Genomic DNA, 19,569 nt, shown 5'->3' with positions numbered 1-19,569 from the left:
CTTTCCCTAAAATAAGTATGTTCTGCAGTAAACTGGTAATTATGGATGATGATCTTATGGCTAAGGTGATTAGATTGTTTGTGCTTCAAAATGTTCTGAATCTCTTGTCTTTTGCTCTGTAAAATAATTACAGGGATTACTGTACTCTTTTGATGGGAGCAGCTCTGCTGTGAGGACAGGCTGAGAGAGTTGGGGCTGTTCAGCCTGGAGAAGAGAAGGCTCCAGGGAGACCTTCTAGTGGCCTCCCAGTACCTGAAGGGGCTCCAGGAAGGCTGGGGAGGGACTTTGGCCAAGGGCAGGGAGTGACAGGACAAGGGGTGATGGCTGTAAACTGGCAGAGGGGAGATGGAGCTGAGATGTGAGGAAGAAATTCTTTGGTGTGGGGGTGGTCAGACACTGGCCCAGGTTGGCCAGAGAAGCTGTGGCTGCTTCTCCCTGGAAGTGTTCTCGGCCAGGCTGGATGAGGCTTTGAGCAACCTGGTCTAGTGGAAGGTGTCCCTGCTGCTGGCAGGGGGGTTGGGACTGGATGATGCTAATTGAAGGTCTCAGCATCAAGTCTCAATTATTTCTTGTCTCTCCAATGCATCATCTTGGTTTATTGCTCTTTTGACATTGTTTTCTTCTACAACCTTCAATTAAGACCCTCACTGTTTAAGAAGTAACTGTAAAAGGGAACATTTTATGAGATGGGCTGTGTGCTATGGGTGGACTTTCACAAGGTGTTGGGGTTTTATGGACTCAAATCCCTTTGGGCATCTGTTTCTTCTGTATTTAAAACCAAAGAGTTAGCACATGGGATCTGTTGGCAGTGCTATGATAATTATATCCCATTCTAAGCTCAGAGAAAGCTTAAAATCAGGCTTTTGGTAACTGATCCCACTGTAGGGCAACTGTGGCAAACCAGAGAATCGGGATAACGTTGGCTTTGAAATACAGATCACAGTTACATTTGACTCCCAAAATGTATCTGCACAGGCGTTGTGATGAGGACTGCGGGTAAGCAATACTGGACAACTTCCATGTAAAGGTGCTTTAAAAAGGTGAAGGGATGACATTCTAATCCACTGAAGTCCATCAGAATTTTGCCAATTGCTTCTTCACTCAAGCCAGGAGCTTGTGAAAACACAGAACTGCTTCCCAGGTTGTTAAGGTTGTGACATTTCCTGGCATGAACAAGGACATATTAAATCCATCAGCGTTTCTTGTGGCCTCTTATTATTCCTGTCTGTCCTGTCTTGGTTTTCTTCCCTTGTTTACAATTGATTCTACCTTAGTATTTCCTATGTTTGTCAGCATGTACCACAACTTTAACATTATTTAAGCCCAGGTTTTTAAATTTAACTAGATGGTAGAGGCAATTAATGATGCCATCTGTCTTGTGAAAGAGAGATTACACAAAAGATTGTGCTCCTGAAAGCACTATTTTTTTGGCAAACAAGAAATCCTATTAGACTCTCTCAGAACATTTGCTCACTAATTTCATAAGTGCCCACTTTAATGCAGTAGCTGAAAGGCTCAGATACATTTCCTGGAGGTACAGTGTATTTAGGCATCCTTTCAAAGTTATATTTTACAGAAAATATCAACTGATACATGATATTTTCAGTAAAACTAAAAATTAAATATATCATTGAACATCTGTTACCAATACAGTCTGGGTATTTAAATCCTTAAAAATCCCTGAAACCTTCATAAAGTGCCATGCTGCATAAATACAACTCTTTAGGAAATGGGAAGGGCCAAATAAGTGAAAATCTATTTCTGGCTTTGCAGGCTGAGCAGCTGTGTGCTGCAATCCATATGTTCACACGTACGTGCCCTGTGCACTTGTGCAAAGGGGGCTTTGGGGCAGAAGAAAGCGATGGTTGGACTTTGAGTGTCAGGCTCTTCATCTGAAGGCCTTTAAAAATCTACATGTCATAAGTGTAAAATTAATTTTGCTCTGAACAATGGGGGATTGCTTATATTTTTTAAGGTGCTTATATTTTTTTTAGTTAGTATTTTCTTTCAACATGCTGTTGTCATATTTTTGCATTCCTTTGGAGCACTTGTAGCGTGATGGATAAGGAACAGTGCACATCTGCCAGATGATTCAAGAGGAAAGCCAGAGTGAAGAGAAATGAGGAAGCAATCTCTGTTTGGGACACTGTAGAGCTTTGTGCCCATCACAGACACAGCAGTGTCTTTACTCTCTTGCAGTTCTTGCAGCCTACACTGACAAAAAGGTGACATGGAGGTGCTGGAGCGTGTCCAGAGAAGGGCAACGGAGCTGGGGAAGGGTCTGGAGCACAAGTGTGCTGAGTTCCCTTGTGGCTGAGGGAACTGGGGGTGTTGAGCCTGGAGAAAAGGAGGCTGAGGGGAGACCTTGTGGCTCTGTGCAAGTCCCTTGGAGGAGGGTGGAGAGAGGTGGGGGTGGGTCTGTTCAACCAAGGCCCAAGGGACAGGACAAGAGGAAATGGGCTCCAGTTGTGGCCAGGGCAGTTGAGATGGGATGTGAGGAAGAATTTCTTTGCTGCAAGGGTTCTGAGGCATTGGAAGGGGTTGCCCAGGGCAGTGGTGGAGTCCCCATCCCTGGAGGGATTGAAGAGTCGTGTAGACACAGTGCTGAGGGACATGGGTTAGTCATAGGGGACTGGTCAGTGTTGGGTTCATGGTTGGACTCCATGAGCTTAAAGGGCTTTTCCAATCAAGGCGATTCTGAGAGTCACCTTTTTCATTGTTTTGTTCCCCGTCGCAGCCCTGTGTTTCTTGCAGCAACAGTGAGAGAACTGGATTAAGTTCAGTTTAGGCGCAGAGGAAAAGATGAGGCAGAACATACTGAAAGGAGAATTACAGAGCTGGGAATGTTTAGTAGGGTATTCTACTTCCATTCCAATCCAGTGGCTTAAAAAGCCCCATGAGGAGGACGGCTTCGGGGCTGCCAGCCTCGGCTGTGCGGGCAGCTCTGGGGTTGGGAGGAGCAGAGTACTGACGTCTCTGAAGCCCATCGATCCACCCTGGTGTTACGGTTCAGTTAATGCTTTGTGGGATGCTCTCAGTGAGAGATGTTCTTCTGCGTTCACATGCGCATCCTGGAGCAGCTAGAACAAGTCCAGAGGAGGCCCCCAGGATGATGCGAGGGCTGGAGCAGCTCTGCTGTGAGGACAGGCTGAGAGAGTTGGGGCTGTTCAGCCTGGAGAAGAGAAGGCTCCGGGGAGATCTTATAGCGGCCTCCCAGCACCTGAAGGGGCTACAAGAAAGCTGGGGAGGGACTTTTCATAAGGGCAGTTAATGACAAAACAAGGGGAAATGGGTTTAAGCTGAAAGAGGGGAGGTTTAGATTAGATATTAGGAAGAAGTTCTTCACTGTGAGGGTGGTCAGACACTGGAACAGGTTGCCCAAGGAAGTTGTGGCTGCTCTTCCCTGGAAGTGTTCTCGGCCAGGTTGGATGAGGCTTTGAGCAACCTGGTCTAGGGGAAGGTGTCCCTGCTGATGGCAGGGGGGTTGGGACTGGATGAGCTTTAAGGTCCCTTCCAACCCAAACCATTCTATGATTCTGTGATCTGAAGATTTCTCCAGACAGAATGTAGCCTTTTCTGTGAGTTAGTTTCAAACCAAACCCACAATGTTGTCATTAACCATCTTCCCATCTTACATTCCGTAGGACAGAGCTCAGGGCCTGTTCTAGGGCCCTCGAATTTAAGTTTTCAGACCATCCCAGCAGCTGCCACGAGATGGCAGCTGGATAAGATCCTGTCAGCAGCGCTGCTGAAATAATCCATTCTACTGGGAATTTTAAAAGTCATGAAAGAAGCTCTCTCTTCAACGCCCAACTTGCATTAATATTTTACTAATTGATATTTTAAGTGTCGTTCATCCACTTCTTTAAAATTAGCAGGTGTGCTCTTTACAGTAACACAGCCATCAATACTAGATGGAGATAAAACAGTTAAACTGGAAAAAGAAAAGCCATAATTTAGTAACTCTTTAAGAATTTGTTTCCTTCCCTTCTCAAGTCTTCTCCCATTTCAAAGCCAAAGCACTTTTATGGCAGTTGGAAAGAATTACACAATAATTCTGACTGTATTCACTTGAGGTGTCTTCACCACGAAGCGCAGGCTGTTAATCTGCGCGCGCTGAAGGAGAGCGTCTCCTGGCAGCGCTCGGCAGCCTGTGTAAAAGGGAAAAATTCCAGACTTCATCGTGGTTCCTTGGACAAAACAGCCAGTAAGTCTGGCAGGATGTCTTTCTAAATGGTTTTGTTTTGTTTTTTCCAATAATTCTGGAAAGTCCTAATCTGTGCTTTGCTTGGTTTAATCTAAAAGCACTCTTAAGACTATCTAAACTCTTAATTGCTGGCTCTGGTTTTGTTTGTTTGTTTTGTTTTTTTTTTAAAAAAACTCCAAACAAACAAACCATAATTAATAATAAAAATCCAGATCTGATTATCTTTGAACTTTCATTTGTTGTTTGAAAATCAGTTATTGGTGCTATACTTCACTGAGCTCTGTTCCTCTTTAATTTCTGATCACGTAAGTGTCCTGAAAATCCCAAGATCTCGAGTTAAAGGTCCTTAAATTATGCTAATTTTCTATGCAGCCTTATCAGGACACGACACCTACGATGGTAAATACCTACACGTGGTGTGTAGCTCTGCCATATTCTTGCTCTTGCATTAGATGTTCCTCTCAGTTCATGTTCCTCTCCCTACCTGCTGCTGATGGCAGCCGTAGCCGTACTGATTTAGCTTTGTGCCAAAGAGCACTTTCAAAGCAGTGGAAATATGGTGGTGGAAAGTTTGGGAGGTGGTGGAGTCCCCATCCTTGGAGGTGTTTAAAAGCCAGGTAGATGGGGTGCTCAGAGATCTGGTTTAATAGTGGACAGGTATGGTTGGACTCAATGATCTCAAAGTTCTTTTCCAACCAGGCAATTCTATATGATTTTATTCTATATGTGATCTTAGCATGAGCCTGGTGACATCTTTACAGAAAATGAGAAGTCATCAACTATGGAGTCCACCTAATTAGAATTCTTTAGACACAGATACAAAGGATTGTGGTGCTTTTTATTTATTACAATTAATTTGAGGTCATTTAGCTCAAGGGACACCTGCTAACTTCAATATGGTTAACATGTGCTTAGTAGGATATAACGAGCTACCCCTGTCCATTTGGGAATATATATTGATATATTATTGGTGAAAGGTGCCAGACTGATAGAGCCAGCACACAGATGTCCACATAAGGAGCTGCAGAGCTGTTACCTTCATGCAGCTCCACCAGCCAGACTCAGACCAGCTGAACTTCCATCCTTCCTTAAAACTCCCTGAAATGGTGCCTGTTATCGATTGCTAGAATTTTGCCAAGAGCACTTGTGACCTTCAGGAACTGGACTGGAAATGGTTCCATTGAGGAATTCGGTGTACGAGGTACTGATGATCTGGCGTGCATTTGAACTAATGAAATGGGACAAAATTATCCGTGAAACTCAAGTCAGACACATGGCCCAGGCCCCGTGTCTTTCCCGTCTCTGTAGCAGTACAAAGGGGATTTAAAGGGCATTTCTGGATTTCCATGGCAAAGGGGAATCCCCTGCTAGGATAAAGCTGGAATCTTATACCATCTGATCCTTTCTCCCCACATTAGGGATGTTCTGGGACACATCCAGGACACAAAGGGACATCGCTATAATATAGTGTTCTCTGACAACCCTGAGCCAGGAAAAGAATCCTTGGGGGTGATCCCAGCTGGCACACAGCAATGACCATTTGGCTGCTTTAACTTGCAATAGGGGTGGTTCAGCCTCAGGCTCAGGCCCAGAATGGAAGGAGGTGGAGAGGTGGCTTCCAGCCATGTTTGCCTTCCTCCTCCTTGTGCTCAGGGCTGTGGAGATCTACACCTTGTATTTAAAAAAAAAAATTAAAAATACGTTGACTGATTTTACTTATGTAGGATGTGGCTGAAGCTTAAGTAGGTGTCTAGAGCCCTTCTTCTGTACAACGTTAGAGAGTAACAGGCAGGGGAGGGGACGGACACCTTCCCTCATTACATGGCAGGGCCATCGGTCCGTCCTGATGATCTTAACCAGTTAATTTTGTAGACAATGGTATGAGGGTAGTTGTTCTGAGATGATGAACCCACATCCAGAGCAACTCGTTGATGTGCTCTGAAAGTAAAAAGAAACTCCTCAGAACAGCATTCAGCCAGTTTTATGATTTCCAGCACAAAACTTGCCTTGCTAAAAGCTTTTTTCCTCTTCCCTGTGTTATAGTTCCTTCCTTGGGCAGAGTTGAGGCTGGAGCCATCCAGGGATGGATCCAGGGATGCTTCAGTGACTGGGAACGTGCCAGCGGGGTCTCAGAGCCAGGTTGGCATGCTGGGTTTTTGTTAAGATTGTGTGATATGTATCACACAAGTAATTAATGGGTCTCTTCTCTACAGCTGAAATTAAAACAGTGTCACTTGCATATATGTTAATTTTAGTGACTGACACCATGGGATTTGTTGAGTAACTCCTGCAAAACCTTTGTGCTGTCCCAGGCTTGGTACGGTTTGTCTGAATCTCTACCAGGGTGTAAGGAATTTGTCTCGTGCCAAGGGCTGTTCGTGTGTGCCAGGCTGCAGTTTTTAATGCTTTCTCTGCTCTTAAATGCTCGACCCATTCTCTACACGTTCCCAGAACACATCCCTTGTACGTACCCAGGTGCACTACGGTTGCAGGGACGTCTTTGCTTAACTTCTCTGGTTCTTCCATCTCAGCCATTTTATGGTCCACCTTCAGTCAAACTTGCCTCCTGCCTCTCTGGTCGTGCATCAACAGAGCTTCCAGCTAGTGCTGGTGTGGACTTTGAGGTTGGAGCAATGCAGGTGTAATATCAGGGTCTGGATTAAGAGCAACCAGTTCACTTTGTCCAAATGAGTGAACACTCCTTGCACATCCAGGATTTCCAACAGGTTTTCCAACAGGGGATTTTCCTCATCCCCTCATGCAGCCCGGCCATCTCTTTCTGGGGGCAAAGCCTTAACTGAGAATCTAAAATCCAACTCAAACGAGGTTCAAGACACGTTGGCTGGTATTGACTTGTTGATAATATTTATGGGAATTAATGTAATACTGCTCTAGTGTGCATGGCTTATAATTATAATTCACCTCACTGGAAAGGTTTGCACATACTGGAAAAGCACAAATCGGTATGAATGTTCCTTCCTCTCTTGCAGAAGGGATGATAAAGAATAAATTCTTGCAGAAAACGAAGGATTATAATTGGGGAACATTCCCGTATCACTAAGTAAAGCCAGCCATTAGCATCCTATTTGCATTTTCTACCATGCAGCAGGAAATATTTAAATTGACAAATAGGATATTTAATACAGCAACAGATACTTGGCAGTTAGATATTAACAACTGTTACTGATGTGATTTATTCACCCTTATAAAAAGGGCATTACTATGTGAATATGATTTAGAAATTAACTCCAGTTTACTGAGAGGCCTTGACTGCCTGACCTCTTAATATCCTTATAATGACGCCATTTACCATGCAAAGGCTTATTCAAGTCAGTCACTGCTAGATTTGTTTTAAAGGGGTCCACTGTAGGGCAGATATTTGTGTGTGAGCATTTCTCATTGGAGCAGTAGGCACAAGCATTTTTTTAAGTGGGAGAAATGAGGGACAGGCCAAGAGGAAATGGGCTCCAGTTGTGGCCAGGGCAGTTGAGATGGGATGTGAGGAAGAATTTCTTTGCTGAAAGGGTTCTGAGGCATTGGAAGGGGTTGTCCAGGGCAGTGGTGGAGTCCCCATCCCTGGAGGGATTGAAGAGTCGTGTAGACACAGTGCTGAGGGACATGGGTTAGTCATAGGGGACTTGTCAGTGTTGGGTTCATGGTTGGACTCCATGAGCTTCAAGGGCTTTTCCAGTCCAGGCCATTCTGGGATTCTGTGGCCAAAGCCTTGCTCAGGTTATTGGAGGCAGAGTAGCCTCGCAGCAGGAACCCACAGTACGTCCTTTGGCTACACCCTCAGTGTGGATTGGCCTCACAAATCCTGCCTGACTTCTGCGGGCTTTAATGCTTTGACATCTTCTGGAGGTTTCCATGAGGCTTTTATCATTGCTGGCAAGCACGTCCTGCACAGGGGTGGGATGGGCTTCCCTTCCGCCTGCCTGCGCGACACGTTCCACTGGCAGCCCTACAATCTCATGGTCTGATTTCTTGTGCAGTTCTGTGAGTGTAAATCAGAATTAACACCACTTAGAGCGGTGTGGGTGGAAGCAGAGCCCTGCTGCAAGTTACAGGGTTTTCCCAAAGTATCTGCTGTTTGGTAAAGGCGCGTCCTGCAGTGGGAATGGGCTTTGCTCAACCCCTGTGATGAGTGATACGTAACCTTACCCATGGATTTCACACTTCCCTGCTCCTTTTACTCACTTTAGCTTTGCCTTCTACAACTTCACAGAATATTAGGGATTGGAAGGGACCTCAAAAGATCATCCAGTCCAATCCCCCTGCCAGAGCAGGAACCTAAATGAGATCACATAGAAAGGCATCCAGGCGGGTCTTTAATGTCTCCAGACTTCCCTTTTTCTATCTCAAAATACCTATCTGTAACTGCAGGCTGACTTTAGTTATTGCTAATTAGTCTTCAGCTGAAAAATCCAGGTGTGATGTTTAGTATTTGGATCATTACCTATTTCATGTGACACAAGCTTTACAGCTCTTGAGCTCATCTATCTACTTTTTCTAATCGTTGCTAAAATCTGGGTGGTACAGGTCACTGTTTTGTTCTTAGCTTTTCAGTTTTCTCTCAAAAGTTATTTTTGAAGCCGTGTAAGAGTTCTGGTTCTGGTTGTTCCCGTTTTTGGAGGTGGTTTATCGCTGCCAATGATGCACCAGCACCAGGAAACCATAGGTATGGAGACCAACATGCGTGGAAATAAAGGCACAGACATTCTTTTACATGATTGCTGAATTTCACCCTTCTTGTTCTCTCTTTTTAAAGTCTTATTCCAATGCCCCTGTTTGTGTTTTGATTAGGTATGGGCAACAGACCTTGACCTTTGCTATAGTGACCAGCTGGCCTTGACTCAGCTCATGTTGTACGTGACAGATGGAAATCTGGATTGTCACTCCGGCCGCTTTGAGGTGGCTCTCCGTTCGAAGCCAATGAAAAGCCAGCCTGTTCAGCGTGAGGAGGCAAAAACCGTAAGCAAATATTGACAAATAAAATTATTAATGTAAACTAACAAAAAGTTAAAATCTGTAGAAAGAAGAATCCACTGAATCTGCTCCTTTCAGCTTTTAAACTGCTACTTTTAGATTTTACAAGATTAATAAAGTAATGGGGATATCATCATGTTAGAAATTAGGAAAGGTTCTGGATGCTTATGGGTACCTGATTATTCATCCTTTGTACTCAGTAATATTGCTTTGTGGTACTAACTAACTTCTGAATATTTCAGGTTGTTTTCAAGTTGTAAAAAAATGTGGTAATTTGTATGTTGCACGAAAAAGGAAGGAGCTGAAAGCACTGCCCTGATTATAGGAGTAATTTAAAAGCAGTCAAGAAGAAACCTGAGCCTTCAGCTCATGAGCTCTGATTGAGGATGAGAAGGCAGAGCACTGAAGTTCTGCCTCAGCTTTGTACTTTCATGCACAAAATAAAACAGTTTGGGCTACATCTGCAGAAGGATCTGGACACTTAAATCCCTCCCAGCTCTCACCTGAGTTAAACCCAAATCTTGGTACTTTGCTCAGTTCTTCAGCTTTGCTTAGTTCTTCAGCTTTGCTCAGTTCTTCAGCTTTGCTCAGTTCTTCAGCTTTGCTCAGTTCTGCATTCATCTAACTGTTCAGTATCAATATTCAATATTAATTATCCAGTATTAATTATGTACACAGTGATTTGAATAGGAAGAAAAACTCTTAGCCCCCAAACCAAGGTGAGTTCCTGAAGCCAGGGATATGCAGTCATACTCCTTCCTGCTCACTCTCCAGACCAAAGTTATCAAGTCCAAGAGGGAGAAGCTCCTGTTTGTGACACCGAGCGAGACAGCTGAGCCCCAAAGTCCCCCCTGCCCAATCTTTGTTTTCTATTGCCAGGTCATGTTCAGCCACACGGGCTGTCACACGCTGTGAATTCCCACGTGCTCAGCTCTCCAGGGGTTTGCTGAGGACTGTAGGTTTAGGTACTGAAATGATGAGTGCTGTGGCACTTGCTTCTTCTGATTCTCACCTTTAATCTCTTGGAAAGCTCTGAAGATAACAGTGCCTCCCAGGGGTGTGATTTTAAAGATGATATTTGTGTCTTGCTTTTAAATTCTTATAAACATGCTGCCAGAGAAGCGTGGTTTCCATGTGCCTTGCTTATTACACTGATTTGTTAAATCAGCTGAGTCTTGGTGCAGGATTTCATACAGCTCTGAACCTTGAGACTGTCCTTCTAGAAAGGAAGGAAAGGTGCTTAGAAAAGTCAGAGAACAAGAAATGTACGTGTGTGTACACACAGAGATACCAAACAGATGCTGTTTTACACATTTTGACAGAAGATTCACAACTCCCCTTTTTTTTCATACACAGAGGAGGAATGTAGCACCATTCCAAAAATGGTGTGGAGCTCAAATTTAGAGGTTAATAAGCTCTTGATCTATTGTGCTTGTCAAGTAACCACTTTTATTTGGAGAGAAGTAAATGAGATATGATTAGTCCCAGTAGTACAAGTTTTAGAAATGAAAAGTAATCAAGTAGCAACTTTTTTTTTTTTTTAATTAAAATTCTGTCAGAATTAACAGAAATTGTCACCATACCCTTTATTTTTCTTCTTTCTCTATTTCTGAGGTTTTTATCTCCTTAGGAGTGAACTACAAAAATGGACTCTCGCAGGAAAATATCTTCAGAAAAAGAAACAAACAAACCAAGAGACAAATGCTTTCACAGCACATGATCTGTAATGAATGATTAAGTAAAACACTTTGTGTAAAATTATGATGTTAATAATGATTCTGTCCCTTTTAATTTATTATAGATTCTCTATCCTGGTAGGTTTGATTTTGATAAAACGGAGCAGCCAAGTGAGTTTGTGCGATGATTTTATTTTTAGAAATCCTTCTTTGAAAGAACAAATTTCCTAGATACTGCTGCTACTGTAATTATGTACAAAACCAATCACTCATTATAGTTAGGATACATTATCTTCTAGACAGATGAGGCTAAATAAGCAACACATTAATAATTCATACTGCAGTTCATTATGCATGTGTATGCAGGCTTTGTAGCTGAAATAAGCACCTCATCAACCTGATGCCAACCCTTAAACAATAGTTCTGTGTTATTGCAGCCACATTCAAGTTTACGCTTGTTAAACTGCTACTTGGATTATTTTATCAAGCATTCATTTATTTGTGGTCCCCTACTGTAGAGAGCAGATTTTGGAAGCTCCTTTTTTTAAGTTAATGACTTGAGCAATGGGTGTTATTAATTCTCAGAATATTATAAACATGATTAATTTTCAGGCAGAGATGTATTATATAAGGATTTCAACTATGTCAACTTAAATGAGTCAATGTCAAAACAAATATCATTTTACAAAAAAACTACTGGAAATTACATGCTTCAACATGCAGTATCCCCACTCTGAATGAACAGTCCAGGATTAAAAACCACTTCACAGGAAAGATTTGGTTTAGGAGAACATCTCTAGGCACTTCTACTCAATGCAACATCTCTGTTCTTTTGTCCTAAGCACAAATAAGAGTTTAAACTCAAAAGCTGTACTGATTTTTATCCATAGTATGAACTCCACTGGCATCAGTTGTCTGGCTCCTTGCAGTCACCAGGCCTCGTCCCCTCAGACTTGCTGGAAAAATTGTGCGTAGTCATATAGTAGCAGAATGCTCAGGCTTGGAGAAACCCACTTGAAATTTAGCTTTAGAAAAACTGTTTAAAACCTTTTATTCTCTGGCAAAAATTACTGATAACCTACTTTGGAATTTCTGACTCTGGAACAATGTATGTTCCCACAGGGCAGGATGGATTCGGAGGATCCTGACCAGAACCACTCAGAATGATTTCACAGGGCTCGGTTACCAATGAAGCTGTGAAAATATCAAGACATGGTTCATAAGAGAGATTTTGTACTAAGAATGTTCTAAGAGTGTTCTTAACTAGAAATGTCTATGTTCAACAGACATTGTGATGAACAAGAATTCCTTTAAATAGAGTCTTACTTCACACTTAACATGAGTTCACTGAGAAAAAGCCATTTAGGTAGTAAACTGTTGGTTTCTGATACAAACCGGTATGGAAATAAAGACCCTGGTGTTGTTTTCTCTAGCTTTCTCCAATAAGCAACCGGTGTGCAGTAGCAAGCTGTCAGCTGAGGCACTCCAGCCTCTCAGTGATCTCCTATAGTGTTCTCCTCCAGATGTGTAAAGCTCACGGTGTTGGATTTGACCTCCAGGTATGAACAGGACTGATTAGAAATGTGATATTCACTCTGCATAATTTTGGCATGTAAATTCTGATATGGTGGAACCACTTAGCACAACGTAAAGTTTAAGTGTTCTGTTTAGCATAATATAATGTTTAAGTGTTCTGTTACAAACACAGCGAGGTGTTGCTCTACACTTTTACTGAAGAGGACTTGCTGTGCATCAGAATTGATTCTATTCTGTTTTCATGACGCTAATTAATGAACTCTGAATCGCATAAAGGTCGTCAGTAGCTCTGTAAAAATTAGTCTAATATTTTGTAACACCTGTCAGCTTACTTTAGCTGAGGTGTAAGTCCTGAAGAACTGCAGTACTGAGATATCCATCTGATTTGGCTGAAGACTGGAAGCAGTGGAGGATGAAGAGTACTACAGCGTGTTTACGTTGCTCAAGAGGGAGTGAGATGGTGTCTCTCTCAGAGACTGCGGAGAGAATGGAGTCCTGGTGGGTTTGTTTGCACGGCTCTCCGGGCAAAAAGGATTCTAGCTGTCAGCCAGGAGCTGGGCTTGGGTTTAGGACCATGCTAGCAGTGGGTTTTCATGAGAGCACTTGGCCATGATGCACCTCCGTACCCATATGAGAAGATAGATCTTGGCCAAGAGGTCAGGTGGTAAAAGAGAACAGAAAGAGGAATGAAGACATGAAAATGGGTCTTTGCAAGGAAAAGAAGAGCTTAGGGCTTAGGAACGGAATGGTAAAAGATTAAATGTAAAAGAGTTTGGGTGTTACACAAGACGGGACAGCAGACAGCCATCCCTGATCCTAGGGCACAGGGTTTCACTGGGAAATGCAGAGCATAAACCCTCCCTAGGGATGGCACCTGCTCATGAGACCTCTCACAGCGAGATGTGAAAACTGTTCCTTAGCACATCTAAAATCAAACTGTGAGTTCTGCTGATGACCAAACTGTTGCCAGTATCAGGCCTGTGATGAACCAGAGCTGGAGGTTAATGAAAGTTCACGCCCCATGTATATTGAAGGTGAAGTACAAGCTTTAAGAACAGGAACACCTAAGCATGTTTTCCCTGTCTTTCAATTTAAGTGGGTGTAAGGCTTTTGGGGGTTAACTTGTCCTTTGATAACAATAACTGTGTGAGGAGATAATTTTTAAGATACTTATGACAATCTCTTCCTACTTTGGAACAAAAATATTTGCTATTGAATAGACCCTGCTGTATGTATGCCATTTACACAAAGTTAATGTATTCTTTACAGTAAGTTAGAGCAATAATTGACTTACACTGAGCAATAATCCATTCCACACCAATTCCAAACTGGCCTTTCTTAGATGTGGCCATGTACTCACTGTCCCTGAATAATGTATTTATTATAATTATCAGAGAATCACAGAATGGTTTGGGTTGGAAAATACTTTAAAGATCCAGTTCCACCCCCCTGCTGTGGACAGGGTTCCCAACCACTAGATCAGGCTGCCCAGGGCCCATCCAACCTGGCCTTGAATGGGATGGGGCAGCCACAGCTTCTCTGGGCAACCTGGGCCTGTGCCTCATCACCCTCTGGGTGAAAAACTCCCTCCTAATATCCAACCTAAATCTCCCCTCTCTCAGTTTAAAACCATTTCCCCTTCTCCTGTCACTATCTGCCCATGCAAAAAGTCGCTCTCCCTCCTTTTATAACTGTTTTAGGAATATTTAAAGCAACTTTGTCTTTTTATTTAACAGGAAAAACAAGGAACAGTTTTTATACTGTATGAAGATCAGAAGCGATCCAGACTGGGAATGCTGTAAGTACACACTGTCAGTTCCATAGTCTGAGAAACGGGTGGGAGGACACTTGATGGGGAGAGCAGCTGCCGTGGCGTGTGCGCGTGGGCTCTGACAGGGGTCGTGATGGAAATGAGCAGTCTGAATATACGCGCTCAGCTCCACTGGCTGTCACCTCCTGTTCGGAAAAGTATCAATGACTTCTTGTAAGACTGGCTTTTTTGAAAAGTTTTAGGGAGGCTTTAAGCATTTTAGTAATAAAAATAAAAGTAGAGGAACCTGCTTAGATGGAAGCCTGACTGCATTGCAGACTAAAGAGCGACTGCAGTGAGCTTTCCAAGAGCTGGATTCACTGTCAATAGCAACCGAGCTCTGAGAGCACATGGATTAGCACAGGGCTTACTTCTACAGGCAACGTTATTAAAAACTTAACTATACATGAGGCAAACAAGGTTGAAGTTTAATCCCTTTTTATGTTGTTCTTCCCAAAGTGATCAATGGTGTCAGGCAGCAGCAGATCTCATAGCTTAATAATTCTTTATCACAGAATTGTCCAGATTGGAAAAGACCTTTAAGATCATCAAGTCAGATCATTAACCCAACACTTTTATACATATAAACTTCTCCTAAAAAGTCTAAGAAAGCATAACCTGCACAAATCTACTATACATTGATTGAAAACCTCTCCTTGGAGAGAATTTACATAAAGTTTACTGCCGAAATAGAAAATAATGAGTGAGGAGCTGAAACAGTCTGTTCTCAGACTGGTTTGTATTCCCTTGATGCTGGAGCTATTTCATTAATGACCTGGATAAGAAAACAGCTTCCTCGAGTGCTTGATGTGACTGCAGGTATTTTGGATCACAAGAAGAGAATTCACAATGATCTCAACAAATTGAAGAAACAATATGAAAAACAGAATTACGTTCAGCTGGAACCAGGTGCAAGAATTTTCACTTAGCAGTGACGAATATGAGGAACAACTAGCTTTGCAGAAAAGGATCTGTGAGTTCCAGTGGGTTACACACTGCCTGCAAGTCACAACGTCATGATCTTATGGGAAAAGGTAAACAAGAGAACCTGGGAAACATGGGAAGTAATCCTTCCGTTCTGCTCAGAGGGAGGCAATGAAAATGTTTAGAGTTCTAGAAAGCATGACTGACAAGGAAAGATGAAAAGGGAGGAGAGAGGCAGAAGTGAGATCTGCATCCAATCTTCAAGCACATAAAAAGCCTCTGCAGGAAGGAGAACTCTGCTTTCCCTGTCTTTGGTAGTGAGACAAGAAGAAATGAACTTAACTTGCAGCAAGGAAGATTCATGTTTAGCATAAGAAAAACTTTGGGGATAGTAAGGGAAGGGAAGAACTAATTAGATTGTTTGGTGTGGTTGTCATTGACTGTTTAGTAACAGATTAGACAAACCTCTGTCAGGATGATCTAAGTAGCATTGATCCTGCCCCCAGCACAGGGAATGGACTAAATGAATCCTCAAGATTGTTTGGAGGGCTGGGATTCTTTCAGCCTGCACCGAGCTCCGTGCAGCTGAGGCCGTTGGTAGGGTACAAATGAGTCAGATTTGTTTAAAGCTTAGATATTCCTGTGCTGTGCTGCTCTCACCTGCAGTCACAATGTAGGCCACGGGCATGATTGAGCTGTAAGAGAAATGTGAAAGAAAATCACTAAACAAGAATTTTTAAGATATTTACAAGAGTCATTTAGAAAGTGATGTAGGCACCTGAAAGTGTTCCACAAGCCACTAAACTCTCCTAACAGCCCACTGATGCTGAAAGGGAAACTCTTTCCTTCCCTGACCCCACTTATGGAGTCCTCGTACTTCTTGACCCTCCTTTTGCATTGTCTCTGGTACTCTTACACCTCTCCAGGGGCTGATTCAGCACAGCACCTCAGCAGAAAGTTTTCTTTTATTGGATTATTTTCCTGTGAGGTGAAGAGAATCAGTCCATGGAGGGGTGTATAGTGAGCTGAGAGCTGTGCAGTGGGGAGGAACTGAAGAGAGAAGGACCTGCTCTTTTCAGAGTCAGTGAACTGTCGCATTGGCTTGTCCCTGTTGGTGTGATTAGCCACATACCTTGGAAAAGGGAGTTCTTCTCTTAATGATACTGCATCCTACCCCCATTCTTGTTAACTCCTTTAGAACAGTACATCAGTAGGTGCTCCCCCAGTAAGAAACTGAACACCAGCACTTGGATCACCAGCTTGAATTGGCAGTAATTAATATATTACCAGAATACTCTCAAATATATTTGCCACACATTCTGATCCCAGGTTTGTCTTCCAGCAGACTTTTCAATACAATATCTTAATTTGGAAATACTTTCAAGAATATTCCAGTTTGAGCTCATAAAATAATTGAAATACCTGAAACATCTGTGTGAATTATCTATTTTACTACATTGGAGACCTATGTTCTAGTTGGTAAATGAGTTTCATTCTTCCTCAGCATAATATCCTGTGCCTTAAGATCGTATGTCCTGAGCGTCTGTAGGTACCAGTGAGAAACCAAAGCCTCAAAAGCTAAAACAACATCAGAAATGCTGACCCTGCTGAAATGTCTCTTGCAGATGTCTTTCACAAATTGCAGGCAGAAGCAACAGTTCTGAGCTCATCTGGGTGCTTAAAGCCTTCTGCTGCCTCCGTCCTAACTCAACGGTAGCCTTTTACTTGGAGTAGCTGCAACCTTACTGCTTACTTCTGCTAAGTTGATTAATAAAAATTATTTATTGCACAAATCCTTTCTGTTGACAAGTTAAAATGGAGCCTCATCTTTCATATCTCCCTGAAGATTGCCACCTTGTGAGATTGAAAATACTCATTAAATTCCATCAGCAGACAGGCACAAATGAGAGGGCGATTGTTTTTAAGCATGTGAAGGGAATCATTGGTAAACTCATTTGTTTGGATATCATTAACAGAACAATCGGAGAGGATCTCCAGGGGGTCCTCCTGACCTTTGCTCGCAATCTCTTCATCATCCATCAAGAAATATCAGCACCTAATATGCAAGGCGAGACCAATTTTAAGGTGAGGTGTTAATTAACTAACGATCCTGGTTAATTTCTGTACAAGGGCTGAAAATACCTCATGCTGTATCATAAACAAGTGCTAAACCATTCCTTTTTTTATTGCTGGCGGTATGTATTTTACAGTGTCTAGGTCAATATAATCAGTCTCCCAACGAAGCCGTTAGTTAAATTTAAGTTTGAAACTTTTTTTCTTTGAAAAGAGACAGACTTCAGCATGAAATGATTTGTAAAGACTCCTGACTTTCCATTGGAAGAGCAAAAGAGCTATTGACACCGCCTCAGACAGTTCTGTCACAATCGTCTCTTTTATTTTTAAAGGGATGTCATCAAGGTAGGGATCTTAAATGAGAAACAAACTTTTCCATTTATAATAGCTCCTTAGATTATTAGAAAGAAACTTTTCCATTTATAATAGCCCCTTAGATTATTAACACTGATTTCTTTTAAGCAGGCAGCCACTGAGTACTTAATCCATTAGTTCAGATCTTTCACCCCGCCATCAATTTCAGAAGTCAATTTTGTTCCCAATTTTCTCTGCTCTTTGAATCTGCCCGCAGCGCCCATCCCTGAGTGCCAGAGGATGCTCTGGGGTGGTGCGGGGGGAGGCAGGACAAAGCACGGGGGGGCTTGTCACGGTGGGAACATTCCCCCAGGAGCACCCACCTTTCCTCGGCAGCTCCTTTGTGCCGACCTTGCTGGCAAAAGGAGCCAGGAAAGCAATAATGAATCCAACCCCGTGCCCTGAAACGAGCACTCATTACAATGCTGCTTTTTTGATTCCAGAGAATAGCTAAACTTTCCGGAGGGAGTAATTTTGTTAAACTATATGACCTTTAACTTTATGAAAAGTTTCTAAGATCCTGTCAGGAAGCCTTCTGTAGCAAGGTGAAGGGGAGCACGGTGTTACAGATTGATGTCTCCAATCACATAATGTAATTTATATCGGATTCTTTCCAGGGTTAACTCTGAACTATATTTTCCTCTGACCAGCAGACTGTGAAATGACAGTTTTAGAGAAGATACAATTAAATTCCAACAGAATAAACAAACAATCCCCCCGCCCCCTTTTTTTAATATAAGGGAGTGAAAAGCAACCATTGACAAAAAATATAAAGGGGAACTGTTTTGCATAGTGAGTTAACAATGATTTACATATGCTAAACAGCACACCTGTTAGTTAATTAGAAGTACAAATCACAATCAATTGTATTTTTTATTTACCTGAAATTTGTACATATTCACTAATAATTCCCTCAACTGTTCCCGAAGTACCAGTAAACGAATTGGTGCATCATGTCCCCTGTACCACTGGTTTCCTTCTCAAGGCAAATCCCACCAGCTGTGCGTTTTGACTGCTAGATTTCATTATAATGCCCATTAAATAACTTGTATTCCTTGAATCTGTTACAGATGGCAATTAAAGATATTGAAGCCATTCTAGGAATTACAGCAGAAAACAAACTGAAATTGGAAGAAGAGCAACCTTGGAAAGCAGATGCTCTGAAAGAATAGTTAACAGAAAATGTTTAAGTGCCTTATTCTTTATGCTTCTGGAAACGTGTTCTCATCTGTAAGAACAGGTTTGGTTTCCCTTCTGCATTGGCACATGAAGTGATATTAACTGAGACATCTCTATGGTTTCTGAGAGTGGTGTTTAGAATATCCCTTCCTTCACAAAAATAAACTGCTGAAAAGCAGAGGATCATAATAAATGCCCGTGATATTCATATTGTCCTTCCTGAAGTACAGGATCTGTTTTAAAAATCTTATGAATAGAATATATAGAGGGATCACACTGTCTTTGTCACTAAATCAGACTCTATTGAAGAGTCCCATGACCCTAAATTCACTTTCAAACCTATTGTATTCTAAAATACATGAAGGTAGGTCCAGTGTTCTTCTGCCTTCAGAAGAACACTTCAATGGCATCTTATCAGAAAGGCCAGCAACCCAGGTTCCTCTTCAGAACCGACTGTCCCTATTGTTATCATCATTCTGCTATTTCTTTTCTTATCTACAGATTTTTTTTTTTCAGCAGTTGTTCCATGCTCACTTACAAATTATCAAAAATAATAGTAATGGCACTGGTTCAACAATAGATTCTGAGAGGACCATTAGAATTCTACCTGTGCTGTGATTCCCAGTATACCACAGCTTCTGCAGATCTATCCATTCATTTCCATCTATCCATGTATTTCAGATACTGCTGATCTTTTTTTTGTGTGTCAGAATTGCTGTGCACTGTTAAAGGACAACAGTTATATTTATAAAATTAGCTTTGTCCTTCAAATCTCCAATCTCATCCCAACAGACGTTCTGCGTTTGACTACAGAAGAGTGGATG

At 42.2% G+C, this 19,569-nt stretch overlaps 1 protein-coding gene across 1 annotated transcript in view; it reads left to right on the top strand.

Annotated features, from left to right (window-relative positions):
- LOC104527026 (IQ domain-containing protein H-like) overlaps positions 1-18,924 on the top strand; it is a gene marked incomplete at its 5' end in the record, with an annotated part of 33,071 nt that extends 14,147 nt beyond the window's left edge. The window contains 5 exons of the mRNA XM_010170640.1: positions 9,011-9,178; positions 12,303-12,428; positions 14,142-14,203; positions 17,116-17,224; positions 18,637-18,924. Coding sequence (XP_010168942.1) covers positions 9,011-9,178; positions 12,303-12,428; positions 14,142-14,203; positions 17,116-17,224; positions 18,637-18,738 — 567 coding nt within the window. The remainder of the gene's footprint in view (positions 1-9,010; positions 9,179-12,302; positions 12,429-14,141; positions 14,204-17,115; positions 17,225-18,636) is intronic.
- Positions 18,925-19,569: the final 645 nt, after the last annotated feature.

The sequence above is a fragment of the Antrostomus carolinensis genome, unplaced genomic scaffold, assembly GCF_000700745.2.
Source record: "Antrostomus carolinensis isolate BGI_N321 unplaced genomic scaffold, ASM70074v2 scaffold806, whole genome shotgun sequence".
Classification (NCBI taxonomy): Eukaryota; Metazoa; Chordata; class Aves; order Caprimulgiformes; family Caprimulgidae; genus Antrostomus; species Antrostomus carolinensis.
Note: the sequence above shows the minus strand (reverse complement) of the source record. Positions and strands in the feature narration are given on the sequence as shown.